The sequence below is a fragment of the Acipenser ruthenus genome, chromosome 15 (assembly GCF_902713425.1).
Source record: "Acipenser ruthenus chromosome 15, fAciRut3.2 maternal haplotype, whole genome shotgun sequence".
Classification (NCBI taxonomy): Eukaryota; Metazoa; Chordata; class Actinopteri; order Acipenseriformes; family Acipenseridae; genus Acipenser; species Acipenser ruthenus.
The window spans coordinates 20,091,169-20,113,003 of NC_081203.1; the positions used below are offsets into that span (position 1 = coordinate 20,091,169).

A 21,835-nucleotide genomic window follows, 5' to 3' on the forward strand; every position below is an offset into this window, starting at 1 on the left:
CCATTGCATATCAAAAAAACATGCATATTAAAATAACTGTTGTTCATTTTAGCTTAACAATAGTACTGCAATACATTGTTCTGGAAGTGTGCACCCTTCCAAACCAACTGTCTAAACAGTACTCTTGATTAACCTCTCTTTTGTTTTTCAGGACACTCCCAACCACAGGCCTCCAGTCCTGATACCCCAGGTAAGTGAATTTTGTTTTTATTATTTTCCTTACTAGACCCAAGGTTCAGCAACACAATACACAAACAGTTAAAAAAACAATTTGCAGAAAATGTCCAGATACATACAGAGACAAATGTGAGGGTCTCCTCCCTCACACTTTGCCTCACCTTGTAAAAAAGCTGCTAATAACCTTGGTTGTTTCGATGCCATTTGAACACAGCTATGGTGGTATGAGCTGTATGGTGTTGCATTAGTCTGCAGTGACAGTAAAATATTTTGAAGAGCATGTATGCATAATATATGCATATAATGAGAGATGAAATGCATTTTATTTTGCAGCAAAGCAACATGTAAGAGATTTTAACCAAGGCCTGTGCCTTGGGTGGCTCACAGCTGACTATGGCCTTGTATATAGACCAGGGGACTCCAATCCTGGTGCCCCTCCTGGTTTTTGTTCCAACTGTACCCTAAATTAATAAATTGGACCAATTAAGCTCCTAATAAGCAGTGCATCCACAACGAAGCCACCAGACCTATAGTCCCAGAGGACAACACAGATTTTAATGGCTCCACTGCAGACCCGCAGGCACCCTATCAGCCACAGGGGTCGCTGGTGCGCAGTGAACCATAGATTGCCCTGCTGACCTAAGCCCTCCCTACCCGGGCGGCACTCAGCCAATTGTGCGCCGCCCCCTAGGAACCCCCAGTCATGGTCGGCAATGACATAGTCTGGATTGGAACCTGCGACTTCCAGGCTATAGGGCACATCCTGCACTCCGCGCAGAGCGCCTTTACTGGATGCGCCACTCGGGAGCCATGCTACAGCTTTTTAATGTTATTTATTCATTTACATCTGTTTGTCTGAAATAATCAATGTAGTCCACAAAGAGTTTTTGTCAGCAGGGCTTGGGGGTCTCTGTTAAGCGATTCATCAGTAAGCAGTGGTTTTAGAACAGGTGTAATTAATTAGTGTCATCTTTTCCGTTATTAAGAATATAACAGAATGGCTGACCTCCCTACAAAACAATGGGAGAGCTGTATCTGGCTGTTGTATAATAAAATTGATAACTTCAGTGTCCAATGAGGTAACCATCGTGAGAGGATAACTCCCCCGTTGGAGGCACCCTCTTGCTAAATCTAAGTGGTGTTTCCATTCTTCCGGTCCTGGATATGTGCTGCTTCTCTGTGGAATCAGTATAAGTGGTAGGCAATGCTGTGCCGAGAATGGGAGCCTTTGTAATATTTGTTTACAACTATACCTTGTTCCATTGGCAGGATATAGAATTAGAAATTAGTGAACGAGATGCCACTTGGCACAAGATGATTATTATATGGTATTGCCCGTGATACATACAGACGTGCTCAAATTTGTTGGTACCCTTACAGCTCATTGAAATAATGCTTCATTCCTCCTGAAAAGTGATGAAATTAAAAGCTATTTTATCACGTATACTTGCATGCCTTTGGTATGTCATAGAATAAAGCAAAGAAGCTGTGAAAAGAGATTAATTATTGCTTATTCTACAAATATATTCTAAAATGGCCTGGACACATTTGTTGGTACCCCTTAGAAAAGATAATAAATTATTGGATTATAGTGATATTTCAAACTAATTAGTTTCTTTAATTAGTATCACACATACTAATTCGTATCTCGTAATCAGTCATTCAGCCTATTTAAATGGAGAAAAGTAGTCACTGTGCTGTTTGGTATCATTGTGTGCACCACACTGAACATGGACCAGAGAAAGCAAAGGAGAGAGTTGTCTGAGGAGATCAGAAAGAAAATAATAGGCAAGCATGGTAAAGGTAAAGGCTACAAGACCATCTCCAAGCAGCTTGATGTTCCTGTGACAACAGTTGCAAATATTATTAAAAAGTTTAAGGTCAATGGAACTGTAGCCAACCTCCCTGGGCGCGGCCGCAAGAGGAAAATCGACCCCAGAGTGAACAGAAGGATAGTGTGAATGGTAGAAAAAGAACCAAGGATAACTGCCAAAGAGATACAAGCTGAACTCCAAGGTGAAGGTACGTCAGTTTCTGATCACACCATCCGTCGCTTTTTGAGCAAAAGTGGGCTCCATGGAAGAAGACCCAGGAGGACTCCACTTTTGAAAGAAAAACCAACAGGATAATGACCCAAAACACACAGCTAAAAGCACCCAAGAATGGATAAGAACAAAACATTCGACTATTCTGAAGTGGCCTTCTATGAGTCCTGATCTGAATCCTATCGAACATCTATGAAAAGAGCTGAAACTTGCAGTCTGGAGAAGGCACCCATCAAACCTGAGACAGCTGGAGCAGTTTGCTCAGGAAGAGTGGGCCAAACTACCTGTTAACAGGTGCAGAAGTCTCATTGAGAGCTACAGAAAACGTTTGATTGCAGTGATTGCCTCTAAAAGTTGTGCAACAAAATATTAGGTTAGCGGTCCCATTTGTCCATGCCATTTGTTTTCTTATTTACAATATTATGTTGAATAAAAAATCAAAAGCAAAGTATGATTTCTATTAAATATGGAATAAACAATGGTGGATGCCAATTACTTTTGTCAGTTTCAAGTTATTTCAGAGAAAATTGTGCATTCTTCGTTTTTTGTGGAGAGTGTATATCCATAGATAGTGTCATAGAATACTGGTACAGTATACCATTTTTTTTTTTATTAGGTAGAAATAAATCACTGAATGCATTTTGTTACGATCACTCATTTCTACACGCATTCTGTAAATGCGAGTCCCCACCCCTTACTACGCTCGCACACACTCAAGCCCGAAAAGGGGGAAGGGGCGGCGCTCCATCCTGCAGTCAGCTACAAACAGCGCTTGCTGCTGAAGAAGAGAAAGTCGTTTTGTTGCTGAAACGGGAAACCTGGATAGAAAAGGTAAGTGGTGGGAAGACATGCGAGGCGGGCAGGGTCGAGAAGGGCCTCTACTATGTATGAAAGCTGAAGTGGATACAGGCTTAGATAGTGCATGCATTGTGTTTGAATAATGTCTCGAGAAAATGCATCATCCAAAACACGCCAGCCGTGGCCCGCCTGTACAGTGTTATATAGATTAGAAACCTACAGGCAAGGTATTTCCCCTCTTTGAAACCAGTTTCATCGTACGGTACCAGTTTATTTTTGGTGACACTAAAAACGGTTTCAGCAAGAGGTACACGCCTATATTACATACCGATTGTAAATCAAATGTGTGTGATATACGGAAGGTATCCCTTTAGAGATTTATTTGGTTTATTTTTACATTGTGCACCATAAAGTGACTGTTAATGCAAACAATGCTACTGTGCTATAATGCACAACACGTATAACCTATTGAGCCACGCTACATAGTCTTTTATTTACATGCGTTTAATATAAAACAAAAAAACAAGCTCACGGTAAAAAATAAATAAATAAATAAATTGAAATGCACTGCATTCTATTCTGCACTATCCCTGAACACTGGAGATAATTTAGGTGCGGTAACTCGTGAAATCGCACCTCATGTGTTTAATAAACACAAAAAGGCAGAAGTTTAGTGCTGCGTCTGCCTGTGTTAGCCCAGTGACAGCTATTGGCTATACGGCAAAGGCTAATGAGTAGCAAACATAATGCAAAAATGCGCTGCTGTGGTTGACAATTTCTGTTTTATTACACAGAGCACAGTTTGGGAACTGAAGAAGACAAGCAACGTGAGGGGGGAAATGCAGTACTGATCCGTGTCCCTTAAGCAACATTGGGCTGTCTGACAAAATATGCCCTTACTCGCACACCTGTCTCGGGACAGAGGCGAGCTGAGAGATTGGAAGAGAATATTTGTGAGCAAAGGCGTGTATTTAAGTGGTGCTTATTTAACAATTCTAAAGTCTTACATTCATTTTATTGAGCACTTCAAGGAAGTGGGTGGTTGTTTTTCTATTTTTCACATGGAAGGGGGCCGAGGAGAAACTGCCGAGCACGGTGCAAACACCAGACTAGTAGACCGGCACCTTACAGAACAAGTGTGCAGTCCAACCGCATTCATTCCAAATTCCCAATGAAAGCGCACGCCGCTTTATCGATAAGTATTTTCAGCAGAAAGGTAAATAAAGACAGTTTCCACTTTTGACCTTGGTTTGGGGATTCATTAATAATCGTACAGTATTTGGTTATTACCAGCAAGACTATGCTAAACATGTAAACGGAACAGAAGCCGCTGAGGTCTCGGTAATGTGATTCAGAGATGCTTGTAAAGACATAGCAAACAACAAGAGACATGGAAGAGGACAGTGGGAGCTGGTCTGCCATAATTGGGAACAAAAGCGGGATCCTCACCACAGCTACAAAGATTTGGGATTTCCAAAACACTTCCAGTCCGCTGGTTTATTGGGATAACGACAACAAGAGTGCGAATCGGATCATCCCGTTGGAAAGTAAGGGTTACAGTCAGGAGCAAACCTACCGGAACTTCACAATCGCGGCGCAGGTGCTCATCTTCATTGGGTCACTGTTGGGTGAGTTGATTGCAATGCCGTGTGTTGAAATAGAAAGGCGTGCATGGAATATAACTGTATTTATATATGACATTAGCAACCTGCGAGTGTGGGTACGATTGGCTTGTGCAGCTGGTAAAGCTGTATGCTGTTCCAACTGTCTTGCTCAATTTTGTACTTAAATGTGATTTAAGAGTGACTGTTTTTTTATTTCTTTTTTTTTACAACATTCATTATATGGACTCCGGTTATATACATAAGTTGCATGCCTTGTAGGCTTTCCAGTTAGTTTAAATTGTCTAAAGCAGTGGTTCTAAACCTAGGTTCACTGGGAATTTAATACATGTATTTTGTGTTGAACAATATAGCCTGTGCACACACCCCCCCCCCCCACACACACACACACGTAGTACAGAAAACATTATTATTACATTACAGACAGTATGCAAACAACACCTACTTTAGTTTTTTATTCTTGTTTGGGATTTTACTTTTCCTCAGTTTTCAAATGGGGGTCCCAATTCAGTCATCAAAGTTTGTTCAAAAGGTCGTGTCAGCACCATGCACAGAAGCCCCCCCTCCCCTTCTTGCTGTGAGCTGCACAGCATGCTCCTGCTATACCTGCAGCAGCAGGGGGTTATATGCAAGCTTGTGTCCCCGAGAAGCAAAACAAATATGTAAACAAATAAAACACCTCCTTTGTTGTACTCTAATATACATATTGTTATAAATTAATAACATATTACAGTCAACATGGGATTATAAGAAAATATGGTTTATTAATAATAATAATAATAATAATAATAATAATAATAATAATAATAATAACAACAACAATTAAGAATATAATTTTTTAGTATTTTTACAATGCCACACAGCATTTCAAAAAGATTATGCTGTGTTATTTATTCTCTTTCAAAACACGTACCAGAAGAATATCTTATCAAGCTTTGTAGATACAATAAATAATTATAAAATATTTAGAAGAATGTGATGTCCAGAAATGTCAGAATACTGAGCTTGCAACATGTGGATATTTCCACAAACTGTGTTGGATAAGCTTGTTTCGATACATGTGGCTGTTGCGATGTCTGATTGATCCACAATGTTAATAAACACAGGTAATCTACAGTGTAGCAGGCTGTTAGTACTACAACAGTCAATCGAATCTCAGGCTGGTCTCATAGATAACAGTACAAGCATATCAGCAACGTACTGTACGAGAACAAAGAACTGGTGTGTTGTATATGAAACTGGAAGACACAGGGGTCAGTTCAGTGATCTAAATGCTTTGTGGGACTAACATAAACACTGCTACTGTTTGTGTTATACAAATAGGACCGACACATGGTTTTTGTATACAGATAATGAAGGAGGTATGTACCTGTAACAATACAGTTTTACATAGAGAACCGCATACACAATTGTGATAAACTTGGTGAGGACATTCTTTAGGACGTATTAGTCCATGTGTGTCATTAGTCAGATTGGTTCATCCATTCATTTTGGGTCATCAGTATCGTCCTTATGTTTTGAACACGAATATAAATAATCAGCACAGTACACAGAAAATCTCAAACTAGAATGGACGTGAAAGATAGGCACCAGGTACTGTTTCATTCCACCGCGACTGAATACAAATCTGATTCCAAATTAACATAGCGGGGGGATCGCTCTTTATTATCGCACATTTGCAACCAGTTTAAAATCTAGCCCTTGGTTATTGCAGCTGCAAAATGTTCCTTCGCAATTGGTACAGTCCATTCTAGGTATTAGAATATACTGCGCGGTAAATCAATTCATACATGGTGATGGATGCTTTTAGAAAGGCATTGCTTCAGCACAGCATCCTCCGTTTTATTCTGTTTGGAACAACAGGATATTATCAGGGATGCAGAAAGTGATCTCTGACGTAGCTGGTTAGCTTTTTTCTTTTTTGTTTGTGCTGGGACTTACTCAAGCTCTATCCATAAAACTACTAGCGCTTTCTATTTTTAAACGGCAGGCTGTTTTAATAATGCACCAGTTCAGAGTGCCTTGGATGAAAGCCTTTACTAAAACAAAACACAAATACACAAGTTGAAAAGCCAGATATCTTTTCAGAAGCATTTTTGGTTGGAATAGTTAGTAAGCTTGGGAAATAACGATTTGAGAAAAAAACAACAACAAAGATGTTTATTTAAAATAAAAACCAGGCTATTGCTAGATTCTTTAAATCCCAATTCACAGTGTGAAGAAATGTATTTCCATCTGTAACAGGGGAGATCTGGACTGACTATCTGGCACATGCGTGGGACTGCAGGAAGAGGGCAGCAGTCTCATAGGATCCGCCTGTCAGTCATGGCGATGACACGGAGAGGTGGGGAAGAGGGTGTGTGGGCTTTCCCTCTCTCCGAGTGGCTGAGAGGCGGGCCTTGGGAGATTGCTCGGCCCATAAGAACTGCGCTTGGGTGTGCATTCGGGTGGCCGTGCACAGCGAAGCATAGGACGGAGACCCGAGCTGACCGGCATAGCGGCAGTGGGGGCACTGCGTAAGCAGCACTTTTGTTTTGTAGTTTTATTACTGTGTTGTATTTTCTTTTTTATTTCGCATTGGTTTTCATTATTATTTTTGAGCACCTGTGAGTGCGCCTGCCTATACCTGTGTTGGTAACCTGTGGTCCTGATTACCGTTGCCGGTATACAGGCCACAGACAACAGCGCCCTCTGCGGGCAAAAATAAATACAAAAGAAAATAAATAAAACTGGGCACCTGTGTGGTGTTTGTAACTACAATCTTCTGTCTCCCGTGTCAGTGAATACACCCACCCTTCCACACGATGTGATTCAAATCTCAAAGCAATCAGGATTATGTTGAAATATAGATTGCCGCTATGTGTACAGCACGGGATACAGCAAAGATAAAGCAGGTCGTTCTGTAACACTGCTTGGAACAGTAAAGCAGAAATGAAGTGCACATTCATTCAGCTCGGGCTTACTGCTGCCAAAACAGTCTGCAATCCCGGTAATTCCCTTTGTGCTCAGTATTAGGATATAGCTTAATTAAGATAAAAAATTGTGGTGACGCAAATTAAGCCCGTCATTTTGAACTGTGACTATGCACAGGATATTGTCACGGCTCTGAACACAGAATGACTGATAAGCAAGCCAGATTTTAATATAGAGCCCTTTTTTTCTTTTTCTTTTTGCATTATGCAACTTCTGAGCTTTTTTAAAGGTAAAGAAGTGTCAACAGTCATTTTATTTATTTTTACACCTCAGCCTTCCCTGTTAATGATTCACAGTGGGTTTGAGTTCACTTTTGTCTGTATCACATTCCACTTGGCATAAGCTGTGCCTGTAGAATCCTAGTTGCCGACTTTTCAGTACTCTGCAATTTCAGAGAGATCACATGATGGAGCGACCTTTCAACTCTGCTGTCCCCACAGCAGAGTTGAAAGGTCATGGTGTCATGTGAATAGAGCCTGCAACTAGGATTCTACAAGTCATGCAGCACAGGACATTTAGAATTTCAGGTGGTATTGCACAGGGTTAATAGCAAATTAAATGGATTTCACCAAAGTGAAAAATAGTCTGACAATCTATGGAAGAATTATCAGGAACTTCCAAAAAAGGGATTATAGGTAGGTTCTCTTGTAACATTAATGACTGATATCACAGATCCTGATTAGTACTATCATTGGACTAACATCCATTGTTAAGATTTGGTGGATGAAAAAAGGTGATTGGATTGACATAGAGATCAGACAGAGGTTACCTGTTGTTTACTTAATCAGAAGTTTACTTGACTGAAGTTTACTTTCACTCAGATGAAGCAGATATATTACAAACTTGTTAAAATAGATGTGTAATTTAAATCATGTATAGGGCTTCTATTTTTCAGTTTTTATTAATTGTATTTTTCAGTGTTATTTTTAGCTATTTTCAAGTTTTATGTAAATCTTTTTTTTTCAGGGCTTTCGTTTTTGATATACTGTATGAAATTAGTGTTTTCGGTTACTTTCCAAAATGCTTGAGCGTTTTTTTTTTTTTTTTTTTTTGGTCAAAATATGTATAGTAGTAACTTGACATTACTTGCACAGTTATGTTGTACCTTCTTTCCTTTACTGTCTTCCACAACCAAATCCCTGTGGTCACAGGCACATTCTTCTGGGGTTTTTGTGTGTAGGCATTTTTGTACATTTTGCCACAATTCAGTTTTTAATCCTCTGTATCTTAACTGTAATACAGCTTTAAATCCCGCTAAGAAGCCTCCATTCTGATTGTAATTCGTTTTAAATCTCGCAAGCGGAGTCTCCAATAGAAATGTAGAAATGTGCTGTCACTCCGTAGTTGGGGCGGGTTTAAAGTATTCAGGAAGGCGGGAGATTGCCCAGCAGCACTGGGAAATGTATTTATTATTATTTTTGTAGTAGGTTTTATTTTTTAATGGGAAAAGGGTGAAGTCAAGGTGAATTGATTAACCATTTCCACAGTTTTTCTGGTGTTTTCTGGTGTTTATTGGCTATCCACTGATTTCATTATTTTTGTGTTTTATCAGGTTTTATTGGTTAAAACTGAAAATCAGAAGCCCTAATCATGTAGCATACTTTACTAACTTGAAATACCCCAGCTTAGCACAACAAGAGATGCATGCTACTTTGAATTGTTGTTGATTTCCCATAATGATCTGAAATTGCTTGACCTCTTTGCATCTTTGCAGATCATACTCTGTTGGATTACTCAGTGTGTTCATTCATTTAATGGCAGCATGCTGGTTTTATCTTCCGGTTTGTTGTAATTATCAGTATTTAGTTCTAGTGTTATGCTTGTGACATGAAGAGACACTTTGTCACCAAACAAAACAAAACAGAGTCTTTTCACTCAGCTCGAGTAGACGATCAATGGGGGTTCAGGAGGAATGTGGGAGAATCCGGATCAGCGCATTGGAAATGAGGCATACAGTATGTTTGTCTCATGTTCTTGGTAATGAAAGAATCACATTTCATATGAGATTCATCTCTATTTAATTTTTAATACTGAAACCGTTTTGTTTTTGGTTACGGTAGGATTGAACTAAAATGAATTATTCATTTTTCAATTATCCGCTATGAAGGATCGTGATTAAATAATGTTCTCTCTCTTGTTACTGTATTTACTCAATTTCAAATATGTCACCCCTGGATCCCAACCCTTATTTCAGAACCCCTATAAAAAGATTTGAGTTGAAAAACACTGTTATTACCGATGCAAGCATTACATTTTACATTCAAATCACCAGATGAATTAACAAACAAACAATCTAGTAAAAAACGGGAAGAAAGAAACTTAACAGAAGAGTAGCAGTCTTTGTAGTTTAGCTGGAAAAGATTGATACCCTCTCGACATATGAACCATTGGAATGCTAGTGTCTGTGACAACTGGATTATTATTAGTCTAGTATCTGTCTCAATTGTATTATTTGTAGTATTTCTCAGATGTTTTGTGGGGATCAGACTGAAGAGGGCGCCACTCATCAGTGCTGTCACATTGGTTTGTGAAATCTATCAGCTGAGCTCAATGTAGTGTATAGACACAATTCTGTGCCAGATTTGTATTCCACAACTAAGAAAAGGAGCTAAAGGTATGTTAGACTTACTGATAATGAGGACGTTGGGGGAACATGACTGCAGAATTGAAAATTGATACAGGGACCACCTTACAAAATGACAACAAACTGCCATAATACTGTCAGTAGGATGCAGGGCCACCATTTTCAGTCAGGTCTGCACTGGTTCGACTTGAGGAAGGTGTTTAAACTGCTCAAGAGGGATCAGTGACCATACCAAAACAAAATGGAAATATGCAGCAACAATAATACTACAAATCTTTATTTTTAATATAGCACCTTTCACAATAAAAATTGCCACAAAGCGCTTCACATGAATAAAAACATTGACACATATTAATAAAAGAATGCAATGAAAACAAAAGAAACACATAGAACAGTAAAACAAGACAGAGAATAAAAGGAACATAAGTTTAGCATAACAACGCTACATTATAAAAGTGTGTTTTTAATCTTGTTTTAAAAGCAGTGACACTTGGTGCTTCCCTTAAAGAGCTAGGCAGATCATTCCACAGTTTTGGGGCCCTATGACTGAATGCTGTACCACCTGTGTTTTTTGTGTTTATTTGTGGGATAGTAAGCAACCTAGGATTCTGTCATCTGAGTGGGCGTCTAGGAATATATGGCATTAAAAGATAATTTAAATATGGCCATTTAATGCTTTAAAAGTTAAAAGCAACACCTTAAAATCTATCTTGAGTGGGACTGGAAACCAGTGCAGAGATGCTAGCACAGGAGTAATGTGATCTCATCTCTTAGTCCCGGTTCAAATTCTAGCTGCAGCGTTTTGTATAAGTTTCAGTCGAGATACAACATGGCTATGAGTACCAGAGAAGAGGGCATTACAATAATCAATTCTAGAAGATACAAAAGCATGCATCAATCTGTCAGTATCTGAGTGGGAAAGAATACTTCTCAGTTTGCCGATATTTCTTAGATGATAAAAACATTTTTTAATATTGTTCCTACCGTGTTTCTCAAAAGAAAGATTTGGGTCAAAGATTAGACCCAAATTTCTCATTTCGTCTGCAAGTTCATAAGAGAAGCCACCAAGAAGTAAATCAGACATATTACTTTGTCGCTTTTGAGACGGTCCCTTGTGGAACATCATGACCTCCTTTTCTTTCCCTCCTCCTCCCCCTCCTCTGATCTCTCTATCTCTGTTCCTCTGGAATCTACCACACTCTCTCCCTCTTCCTCACCTAAGAACCTTGGTCACCCTGGACCCCTGCCTCTCTTATTCCCAGCACATCTCCACTCTGGCACGCACTTGCAGATTCTTCCTGAGCAACATCCGAAGAATCCGACCCTTCCTCACCAACTATGCTACCCAGCTCCTGGTCCAGGCCCTGGTACTCTCCCGCCTAGACTACTGCAACTCCCTCCTGGCTGGCCTCCCTGCGTCCGCCACCCGTCCGCTCCAGCTCATCCAGAACTCTGCTGCTCGCCTGGTGTTCTCTCTACCTCGCTTCGCCCACGCTACTCCACTACTCCGCTCGCTCCACTGGCTCCCGATCACCGCTCGCATCCAGTTCAAGACTCTTGTACTAGCCTACAGATGCCTTGATCAGACTGCACCCAGCTACCTCCAGACCCTCATCTCTCCCTACACCCCCACTCGACCTCTCCGCTCCGCCTGCACTAGAAGACTGGCTCTACCTCCGCTACGCTCCCCTGCCTCCCGAGCCCGCTCCTTCTCCACCCTTGCTCCGCAGTGGTGGAACGACCTTCCTACAGATGTCAGGACTGCCCAGTCCCTGACCACATTCCGGCGCCTCCTTAAGACTCACCTCTTCAAACAGCACCTGTAGAACTCCTCTGTTGTATCCTGGGACACTATCACCCTTCATTTAAATATGCTTTATTTTGCTCTTATCTGCCCCCTATTTTACAGCATTTAATCCTGTACCTCAGAATATTGTAATCTGCCAAGTGTTTAATCTGTAGTATTTTGTACTTAATCATATCCTGATGTAACTATCACTATTTAATCATATCCTGATGTAACTTTCACTATTATCTGCTGTATTATTGAATTGTGGTTTGTCACACTTGAGAATTATTGTATTTCTTGTTCTTATTGTATGACTTATATTGTAACACTTGAATGTATTTGTATTTGCTTGCGATTGTAAGTCGCCCTGGATAAGGGCGTCTGCTAAGAAATAAATAATAATAATCAGTACAGAATATTGAGAGAAGACCATATAGAAGGTTGGACTGGAGATACGACGAAGAAGAATCAGTACAGTACGTTGTGCGGTTTGGATACAGAAGCACCTGCAAACCGAGCACCTACTACCAGCCCTTTGTCAGACCGTTGCCTTGTAACTGAAACAGGGAGATGCAGCTTTTATATATTACAAAGTCTGGCATGCTTTATGAATAAAATCAGTCATGCAGACCGTTTACACAAAATCTATTCAGGGCTTCTGAGTTTAGGATTAAAGACGATTTCTACGCACCAAATGGAATTTTTAAAAAGAGGGTTATATCTGATTTCATGTGGTAACAAATTAACATAGAAATGCAGTTCGATTAAACTTGTTTTTAAGAATTCAAAATTGAACCAGAGAATTGGAAAATCAGACACCCTATATGCATTGAATAGTCCTTGTGTAGTGGAGGGTATTATTGCAGATGACCAACATGCTAAACATGCTGCCACGTACTGTACAGGTTTGCTGTCTTTGCTTAGAATAGATCATTATTACATAAATGCATTAATGGCTCCTGTTCATCATTCTTTCTTCAGATAATGTAAGCTTTCCTTTATGACAGCAGATTCAATAAGTATTTAATGGTGTCTTAAAAGCATGTGTAGGGCTTTATGAGTACATAACCAATTTACCAGTGAATTGAACAAATAGATTAGTATTCCACCACCTATTTCTCTTAGTCTTTTAAATTGAAATCACATTGTGTTCCAAGGTTCACCACTTCAGACCCCAGCAAAGCTTTCATGACGCACTGTTCCAGAGTTCATAGTTAAAATAAAACCTGATGGGTTTTTTTTTTAAAGAAAGTATTACCCTGATTTTAACTTGCATAGAGTTAAGCATTAAGACACGACAGGTGGTGTGATTAACATGAGAACAAAGTCCCTTTCCCTTTCAGATCCCGGCTGCCGAATACAAAACTTCATTCAAAATCATGTTTATACTCTACGTGAGTCCTCCACAATGTAGACGTGGTTATATCATTACAACACAGAAGTTTGTGCTTTGAAGAGTGATCCCTTAAACCATGCAGTTGCATAATACATATTAAAACCCATTGAAAATATAAATATTTTTTTTATAACAACCTTAAGAGATGACTTATAAGTTCTTCCTATCACCAGACAACCATGCAGAAGGGCTATTTTTCTCTTCCAGGCTTTTCCAAGACTTTAGCTACTCATGCCAATGATAACTTGGGACTTGGGTAAAACGCAATTGACTGTATATAAAAATGTCATGTTAAAAAAATCACTTCCTAGCTCTTTAATAAATTTGTGCAGCAATGACATTGGAATAAATGAGCATTTTACAACCTTGTGTGGTATTCCTGTCATCAGCCACTCTCGTTTCCTAATCAGTGTTTCACAGTAATGCTGCATGTGAATAAATTGTGCTGCAGTAATGAAACATTGACATGCCCCCTTCTTAACTGTGTTCTCTGGCGATGACGTCAGTTTCACTCATTAAGAGCTGTGCAGAGAGACACTGCTGCTCACTTGGAGACAAAGGAGGGTGTGGAATATATGTGGGGATTTCATTGTTTATTTGCTACAGGCTTTACATAAACAAAAGTCTGTGTTTACCTGGGATTTAATGTTTTCCTCTCTGTTTGGATGTGGTGAGGCATCCTGAGAACTGACCACAGAATCACCAGCAAAAAAAAAAAAAAAAATCAGAAATCTTAACTATGTGTGTTGTCCCCTACTAGGCATACAGTGTGTATTGCAATTGTAAGTCGCCCTGGATAAGGGCGTCAGCTAATAAATAAATAATAATAATAATAATAATGTAGGCCTATACTCTGTACAAAACTATGGCACACTTAGATTTTTATTTCTAGATTGAGAACCGCTTATCCAATTGTAAAGAAACTTAGAATTTGGATATGCCTTCCCGTAAGTCCCATAAGTTGATAGTTGATAAGTTAATAAATTATTATTTGTTTATTTAGCAGATGCCTTTATCCAAGGCGACTTACAGAGGCTAGGGTGTGTGAACTATGAATCAGCTGCAGAGTCACTTACAATTACGTCTCACCCGAAAGACGGAGCACTAGGTGACTTGCTCAGGGTCACACAATGAGTCAGTGGCTGAGGTGGGATTTGAACCAGGGACCTCCTGGTTACAAGTCTTTTTCTTTAACCACTGGACCACACAGCCTCTGCAGATAATGTTACTGCAATAGATGCACAATAAGAATTTGATATATTATTGGATGACACTTGGATTTCTAGAGAGTTTTAACAAAGGCCCTTTTGTTCAGATGTCCCGTTTTTTTGTACCCCAGAGGTGGCAACCCTATGAATATCACAACATTGCAGTTATTGAGTATCTGGGGATATATGGAGGAACTTGTCTGTCTGTCTGTCTGTCTGTCTGTCTGTCTGTACCTGCGATGGATGTAGGTCATGGCAATTGTTTTTCATGGTGCTGATTGCAGACTTTGAGAGGAATGGTTGTTACTGCACTACACTTGCTGTTCATTCTGGATGATTAAGAACCACAAGGGTCTGGAATCTGGAGAGGGTCCTTTATTCTCTGAAGGATGTGGAATAAGAGCCCTCGGATATAGCATGAAATCTGATAGGAAACATCTGAGCCTCTACAGCTTCTTATCCTTCAAGAAGCTGCTTGATGAGATTCTGGGATCAATACGCTACTAACAACCAAACGAGCAAGATGGGCTGATTGGCCTCCTCTCGTTTGTAAACTTTCTTATGTTCTTATGTATATGGCACCTTTTCCTAGTGCTGTACCATCACCGACTCTCTCAGTTACGATTAGTGGAAAGCACTTTTTTCGCTTGTTTCACAAATATAGGTAATGTTATTATCAAGTAATAATGTTTCTTGGAGATATCTCAACTTTTGATGCCAAAAGATGGTAGTAAATCAAAGTGGTAAAGGGTACAAGCCCTAATCTGCAATTGATGCAATCTGTTTTCACATGGTTAGTTATATAAGCAGTGCAACTATTCAGCAACAGTCATTTTGATTTCCTGAGGTCACTTTAACTTATGTTACTGTCTAGTGCCAGTACTTAAACAGGTTCTAGCTAATTCAATTCAATTCACCATTTTATAAAAAGGTATCTGGAATTATGTTAGGTTCAAGAAAGTTAGCTTGCCTTACTTTCAAGTACTGTCGTCTGTTACTGTTTAACTTCCCTAGGTTATCTCCCCTCAGCAGTGTCTTCAGGGTCAAAGCATGTTACAGGATACAAAACAGTCAAGAAAGACTGAAGGGTGGAAGCAAGCACACTCTCCCGGTGAAATGGCCAAGAAAAGAGTCTGTAATGTGGTCTGTGCAGGGAGGGTTGGAGTAACACTAAATGGGAAGGAACAGGCAGGTCTGAAAAATGCTGCTTTTGCTTTCCTCAGGTAACGTCATGGTGTTGTGGTCGACCTGCCGAACGACTGTGTTAAAAACTGTGACCAATCGCTTCATCAAGAACCTGGCGTGCTCTGGTATCTGTGCCAGCCTGGTGTGCGTGCCCTTCGACATCGTCCTGAGTGCCAGCCCGCAGTGCTGCTGGTGGGTCTACATCCCGCCCTTCTGCAAAGTCATCAAGTTCCTGCACAAGGTCTTCTGTTCAGTGGGCATCCTCAGCTTCACTGCAATCGCTATGGACAGGTGAGCCTGTAGACAAAACACTCAACACTAACAAAGACAGGTGCTGAGATGAACAATATCCTTTCAATTTGAATTGGCAGGAAAACAAAACAAAAATGTGTACCATATTACAGTAAAACATAATGTCTACACTGTGAAAAAATACATTTTAACAACATGCACATTTCACTAAAGATTAGATCTCCCAACAATTCAGTAGAGAATTGCAAAAATAAGAATAGAGAGCTGTTTTTTTATATTTTCACCTTAATAACGTTTTTCATTAATAATTAGTGTAAGTGATAGAAGACCAAAGGTGAGCTGTTCTCTCCAATCCAATCTCTTACATTAACAGATTCCCTCTTCACTGTCAACCTCACAATTGCACACTGTCTTTGAAAAATAGCAATCCTGAAACAAGAAGGGAGGCAGCGAGCAGCTTGTAGGATCATGAATAAAAGATGACAGGAATGCCATCTGTTTTTTTTATGAAAAGAGCTCTGCAGTGCAGGCTGAGAGCATTATGACGGGTGTCACGGCGGTGTTTCTAAGACATTTTGTCTCTGTTTCTCTATCTATTTGATTTAAATCTCCCTTGGAGGGGCTGCTGGATCTTGGCCAGGAGGGCAGAGTCAGTGTTGTGATGCAGTGGTCCCTCTGGCCCTTCTGCAGATAGGGAGGCTTTGCTAACAGCGAATAAGGGCAAAGACTATAGCAGACATTTCAGTGCTAAAGGCTGTAGGTTCAGGTTATCAACCGTCTTTAGACCTGCTGTACCCATAGCCAGCAGCCAAGCTGCTTATCAGATACTTGGGTGGATGGTTAGCAGTTATTTTCTGTTGTTAAAGGTACACAATGTTAGCTCATTATGACTGAGACAATAATCTCAAAAAAGAAACACTGCAGAAATAGAAAAATAGACCATAGTTTCCTTGCTGGGAAAGCCTCACAATAATGAAGGCTGAAACTGAAATGTTTGCTGACTTGAGTTTCTTTTAAGTTGTACATCAGGGTGCATACCCCTAGTGATGGGGGTATATGAGGCTCCGGAATGTTTCACATTTGAGAACCAAATCCAATTCTTATAAACTAGGAAGCACACGTTTTTGAGAGTTTCATAATCTGAGGGTATATATGGACACTTAAGCATTATCATATTTGACCACAACTGCACTCACATCTAGAATAGATAGTGTCGCTGTAAAAGACAACAACAACAAAAAAAATCAATGTAAATATAAGGATGGAATTCCATGAAGGGGTTATGATGACTTTGATAAACCAAGAGAGCGTTGTGTTAGTTGGGTGTACATTACATATGTATTTATTTAAATCCGATTTAACCAGAATTACATCTAATGGACAAGTGGTATCAAGTACTGTACTAAAAGCGTGCAAAGAGTGTGCTGGGAAGGGGGAGGGGGTCAAAGGCAATGTACGTATGAAATATTAACGTCTTCCTACATAATGACTGTAGCCGCCAGAGATGTCATTTTTTCACAGCGCATGATAGTTTAATTTTGGTTGAGAAAAAGGATCATATAGAGGAGTATAGAAGGCAGTGGAGCATCAGCAAGCCCTGGTTATCTTTCTGTGTTTGTGTTTAAAACTTTCTCCTGAAATTTGTTTAGCAATAGCAGTGTAAAGCATGGCCGATCATTTGAATGGCAAATAATACAGAAAGACAGCACCACACTATTAAATGAAAATGCAATTCATTGTAATACATACAATAATAATGTGTCTAAAATGTGTTTGTACAAAGATCAGCGCAAGATCTTCAAAAAGTCTAATCTCATACAGTATACCCATTGGAAAATTTTGCCTGTCATGTAATACTACTCAGTTTTATTGCAAAATGTCTTGAGCTGCCTCTCTCTGTATATACAATTAAGCAAACAACATGCAAGGCTAGGTAGTGGCTGCTTTCTGCACACAGACAGTGAACAATATTGGAATGAAAAATAGTGTTTTTACCCCTTTGGAAATCCATGAGTCAGTTAAGTTAAAGATCATGATCCTCTTGTGAGCCATTTTGCGCAATATAGGATACAGTAAACTAGTCATTTGTCACTTTCTCTGTGGTAAGTAAATACCTCTAGGGTCTGCTTCTAATGTCAACATTTTTATGTATGCCTTTGGGGGGTGGGGGGTCGGATGGGGGTCTGGAAGAAGAGTACACAGTGTACGCTTGATGCAATTGATGATAATTATGGATGAGCCCTTAATGCCCCCATGGGTCATATAAATTGGATTGGTGTGGGGCTATGACAAGAAGGATAGTTATGAGCGAATGCAATAAATTCGTCTGAATTAACTTGGGACCCAAACTGATGGGAAGGGAGGTTGTGCAAAGAAAAAAAACAGTCGTTGCTATTGAACTGTGTACCAAACAGTATAATAATAATCTATTGTGAAAACCTTTAAAGTCGTGAAGTAGACCGGGGGAGGCTGAACTAAAACAAATATTATTTGATTTGACGCTACCATGCGAGTCAAGATCACAAAATGTGTTAATGCTTCCCAGATGTATATTTATGTGTATTTGTGTTATATATTAGTGAATATTTCTTTAAAAAATGCAGTGCTCTATATGTTTCTTGGTTCACATGGTTAAAATATTAGTTGCAAATATCTCTTCTAAAACATTCTATGATCAGTATATTAAAAACTTCCAAAATAGGAGACCAATTTTTAATTTCCCTTTATTATTTTGCTTTAAAATTTACAACTACCTTCATAGCCTCCTGCTGGTGCAGGTAGTGTCTGTGATTATTCAGATTTAGTTCAAGGATGTTAATGGTGTGGAGTTTAAACATTTCAACCTTTTCCAAGTATCCAAAAACTGTTTAGACAGTAGGAAGAGCACAGTGTAGGTTATTTATTCTGGTTAAAAACCTGGTGGCCACACCCTATCTGCACCACACATCAAAATGATCTGAATTCATTCATCTTTGCTTAAAGACAATTAACACCAAGAGAGACACCCAATAATTTTTTGTGGGCCCTGGGCAATGGACCTCCAGTGGACATTTACTCATATTTGCAATTCTATTTTTGTATGTGTGTGGGCTCCCCTCTGGCGTCGGGGCCCCGGGTGCTTGCCTGGATGCTGACCTGGCCCTGTTGCCAGCATAAAATAAAAAAATAAAAAGGACGTGTTGGGACTTGTTAAAACGATTTAGTGTAACTCTACAATTGAAAAACTCAAGGAACTGTGATAAATCTAACTGATGGCTTGTTTTTTTGGCAGTTTTACCAGTGAAAATGTATCATAGTTACAGTATTTGTACTTTTTAAGGATAGTGTTAGCATAATTAAAATGTAATCCAAGAGTTTCTTTAAATATATACTGACTTTTTTTAAACTAACCCTGTTGTGCTTGGTTAACAGGTACTATTCAGTGTTATACCCCTTGGAAAGGAAAATATCAGATTCCAAGTCCAGAGACATGGTCATATATATCTGGGTGCACGCGATGGTGGCCAGCGTCCCTGTATTTGCAGTCAGCAACGTCACGGACATCTACGCAACATCCCTGTGCACCGAGACTTTGGACTACTCAATTGGCCACTTGGTGTACGTCCTCGCCTACAACATCACCACTGTCATCCTGCCTGTGGCAGTGGTTTTCATCTTCATGATGTTAATCCGCAGAGCCCTGAGCACCAGCCAGAAGAAAAAGGTCATCATCGCCGCATTGCGGACTCCTCAAAACACCATCTCCATCCCTTACGTCTCCCAAAGAGAGGCAGAACTGCACTCCATGCTGCTGTCCATGGTGCTGACATTCATCCTGTGCAGCATCCCCTACGTGACTCTAGTGATCTACAGGACCATCCTCGACATCTCTGACGTATCCGTGTTCCTGCTGCTCACCGCCATATGGCTGCCTAAGATCTCCTTGCTGGCCAACCCCTTGCTGTTTTTGACAGTTAACAAGTCGGTTCGCAAGTGTCTGGTGGGAACCATCGTTCAGCTCCACAGACGCTACAGCCGGAGAAACACCGTGAGCTTGGATGGCATCGCGGATGCTACTCAGGAGCCCAGCGTACGCTCGGGAAGCCAGCTCCTTGAGATGTTCAACATCGGGCAGCAGCAGATATTCAAGCGAAGCGAGGATGAGGAGAATGAGACCAAGTCTGTGGGGTCTGGAGAGTTACGTCCCAAGGCGATCCCAACCACCAGCATGGAGATCAAGGACACCCTGGTGCAGAAGTACTCTCCCCCACACAACAGCTCAGACTCGGCCGTCCAGGTGGCCCCGGCTACCCCCTCGGAGGTAGAAGACATCAATGACAAGTACGCCATGCAGTTTGGTTTCGGGCCCTTCGAGCTCCCACCGCAGTGGCTGTCAGAGACAAGGAACAGTAAGAAAAGGCTGCTCCCTCCGTTAGGAAACACACCAGAGGAGCTCATACAAACCAAGCAGCCCAAGTGCAGAGCAGAGAGGAAGATGAGCAGGAACAATAAAGTCAGCATCTTCCCCAAGGTGGACTCCTGACTTTGGATTGTAAAATAAACAAACAAACGACATGGACCATGTACTTTTTGTCTTTTATGTATCTTTCTTTAAAATGGTGCCAAATATTTTTACTATGAAACTTTTGCTCATGTGGCCATTTTAAAACACTGTTTTTAATGATGAACCTGGGCAATAAAAAAAAAAATGTATTTGACTGCAAAACTGTTCATATTTACCTTTTACTGATTTTTCTATGAGGGGTTTTGAATGCTTTAAATGTTGACAAATTACAAACGGTTGTCTTGAATGTGCACGACCAGCCCTGTACCATAGGAATAGCAAAGCAAATTATGTCTACCATGCAAACTCTGAAATTGTGGTAGATCAACATAATGCTGATGAAAACATATAAGGTAAGTGCTCAACCCTTTATGCCCCCAGCTAACACAAAATAGACTTTATGATGCCAAAATGGAATGACAAATAATTTCCCTACTGTTTAGTTGTGGTATCAGAACTACCTTGTTAAGAAGCAGAGTTGGGCAGGTTAGTTATTACTCGTTATTCATTTCTTCAGAAAAAAAGAAATATAATGATCTTACTTATTATTTAATAAAAAAAGTAGCACATTATATTACTTGTTATATTACTCATTATATTTCTTTCCTTGTCTTGTTCTGCGAAACAGTTGTTGCGAAACATTTTTTAACTATATGTCTGGTAATTCATTTATTAACTGTGTCAAACAGGTTTTTAAAATGTTTGTAGTAAAAATAAATTTTTGGCTTATAAACATAATGTACTGTATATTTTCTGACTTTCAATCATTGTGCAGTATGAAGAGAAAATCATAGAAACGTTAGAATTCAATGAAACCACGAATAGCAAATCAACAATAACAAAAACAAAGAAAGGTCTATAGAAAAATGAACTGTATGGTGATAAACGTAAAAATAATGGGGTGATGCAATAAATGTGCCCACCACTGTACGCAAACAAACAAACAAATAAATAAATAAAAGTGGTACGTACAGTCAGGTATGAGCTTCCTCTCAATCTTGTCCTATTAAAATAGATGCGTTTCCTGTGTGACATTTCTTAAGTGTATCAGCGAAATTGACATGTAGGGATACTCCTTTGTTGTTCCTAGTGCCTAGCCTTATTCAAATACAAGGCTCAGAAAGACTGATTTGATTGCCCCACGGCTTATTATTGCCGTGAGACATCTTGAAGAGATCGCGTCATCAGTGCTGAGGCACCAACATCAGAGCAGTCTGACGCGTCAGGGTTAAAAAAGAAAAGACACTAATGTAAGTGTGCAAC

At 39.9% G+C, this 21,835-nt stretch overlaps 1 protein-coding gene across 1 annotated transcript; it reads left to right on the plus strand.

Moving 5' to 3' along the window:
- Nucleotides 1-2,914: 2,914 nt before the first annotated feature.
- On the plus strand, nucleotides 2,915-21,532 carry LOC117422691 (G-protein coupled receptor 176-like). The gene is made up of 4 exons (XM_034037952.3): nucleotides 2,915-3,053; nucleotides 3,815-4,648; nucleotides 15,816-16,068; nucleotides 19,441-21,532. The coding sequence occupies exons 2-4, from the start codon at nucleotides 4,411-4,413 to the stop codon at nucleotides 20,549-20,551; spliced, it is 1,602 nt and encodes a 533-aa protein (XP_033893843.3). The 5' UTR covers nucleotides 2,915-3,053; nucleotides 3,815-4,410; the 3' UTR covers nucleotides 20,552-21,532.
- The last annotated feature ends 303 nt before the right edge of the window (nucleotides 21,533-21,835 follow it).

Bases quoted from the DNA above. Each gene is read 5' to 3' on its own strand.
- LOC117422691 (XM_034037952.3), top strand. From the start codon at position 4,411: ATGGAAGAGGACAGTGGGAGCTGGTCTGCCATAATTGGGAACAAAAGC. The intron at 4,649-15,815 runs GTGAGTTGATTG...TGCTTTCCTCAG, and splicing joins CTTCATTGGGTCACTGTTGG to GTAACGTCATGGTGTTGTGG. The intron at 16,069-19,440 runs GTGAGCCTGTAG...CTTGGTTAACAG, and splicing joins ACTGCAATCGCTATGGACAG to GTACTATTCAGTGTTATACC.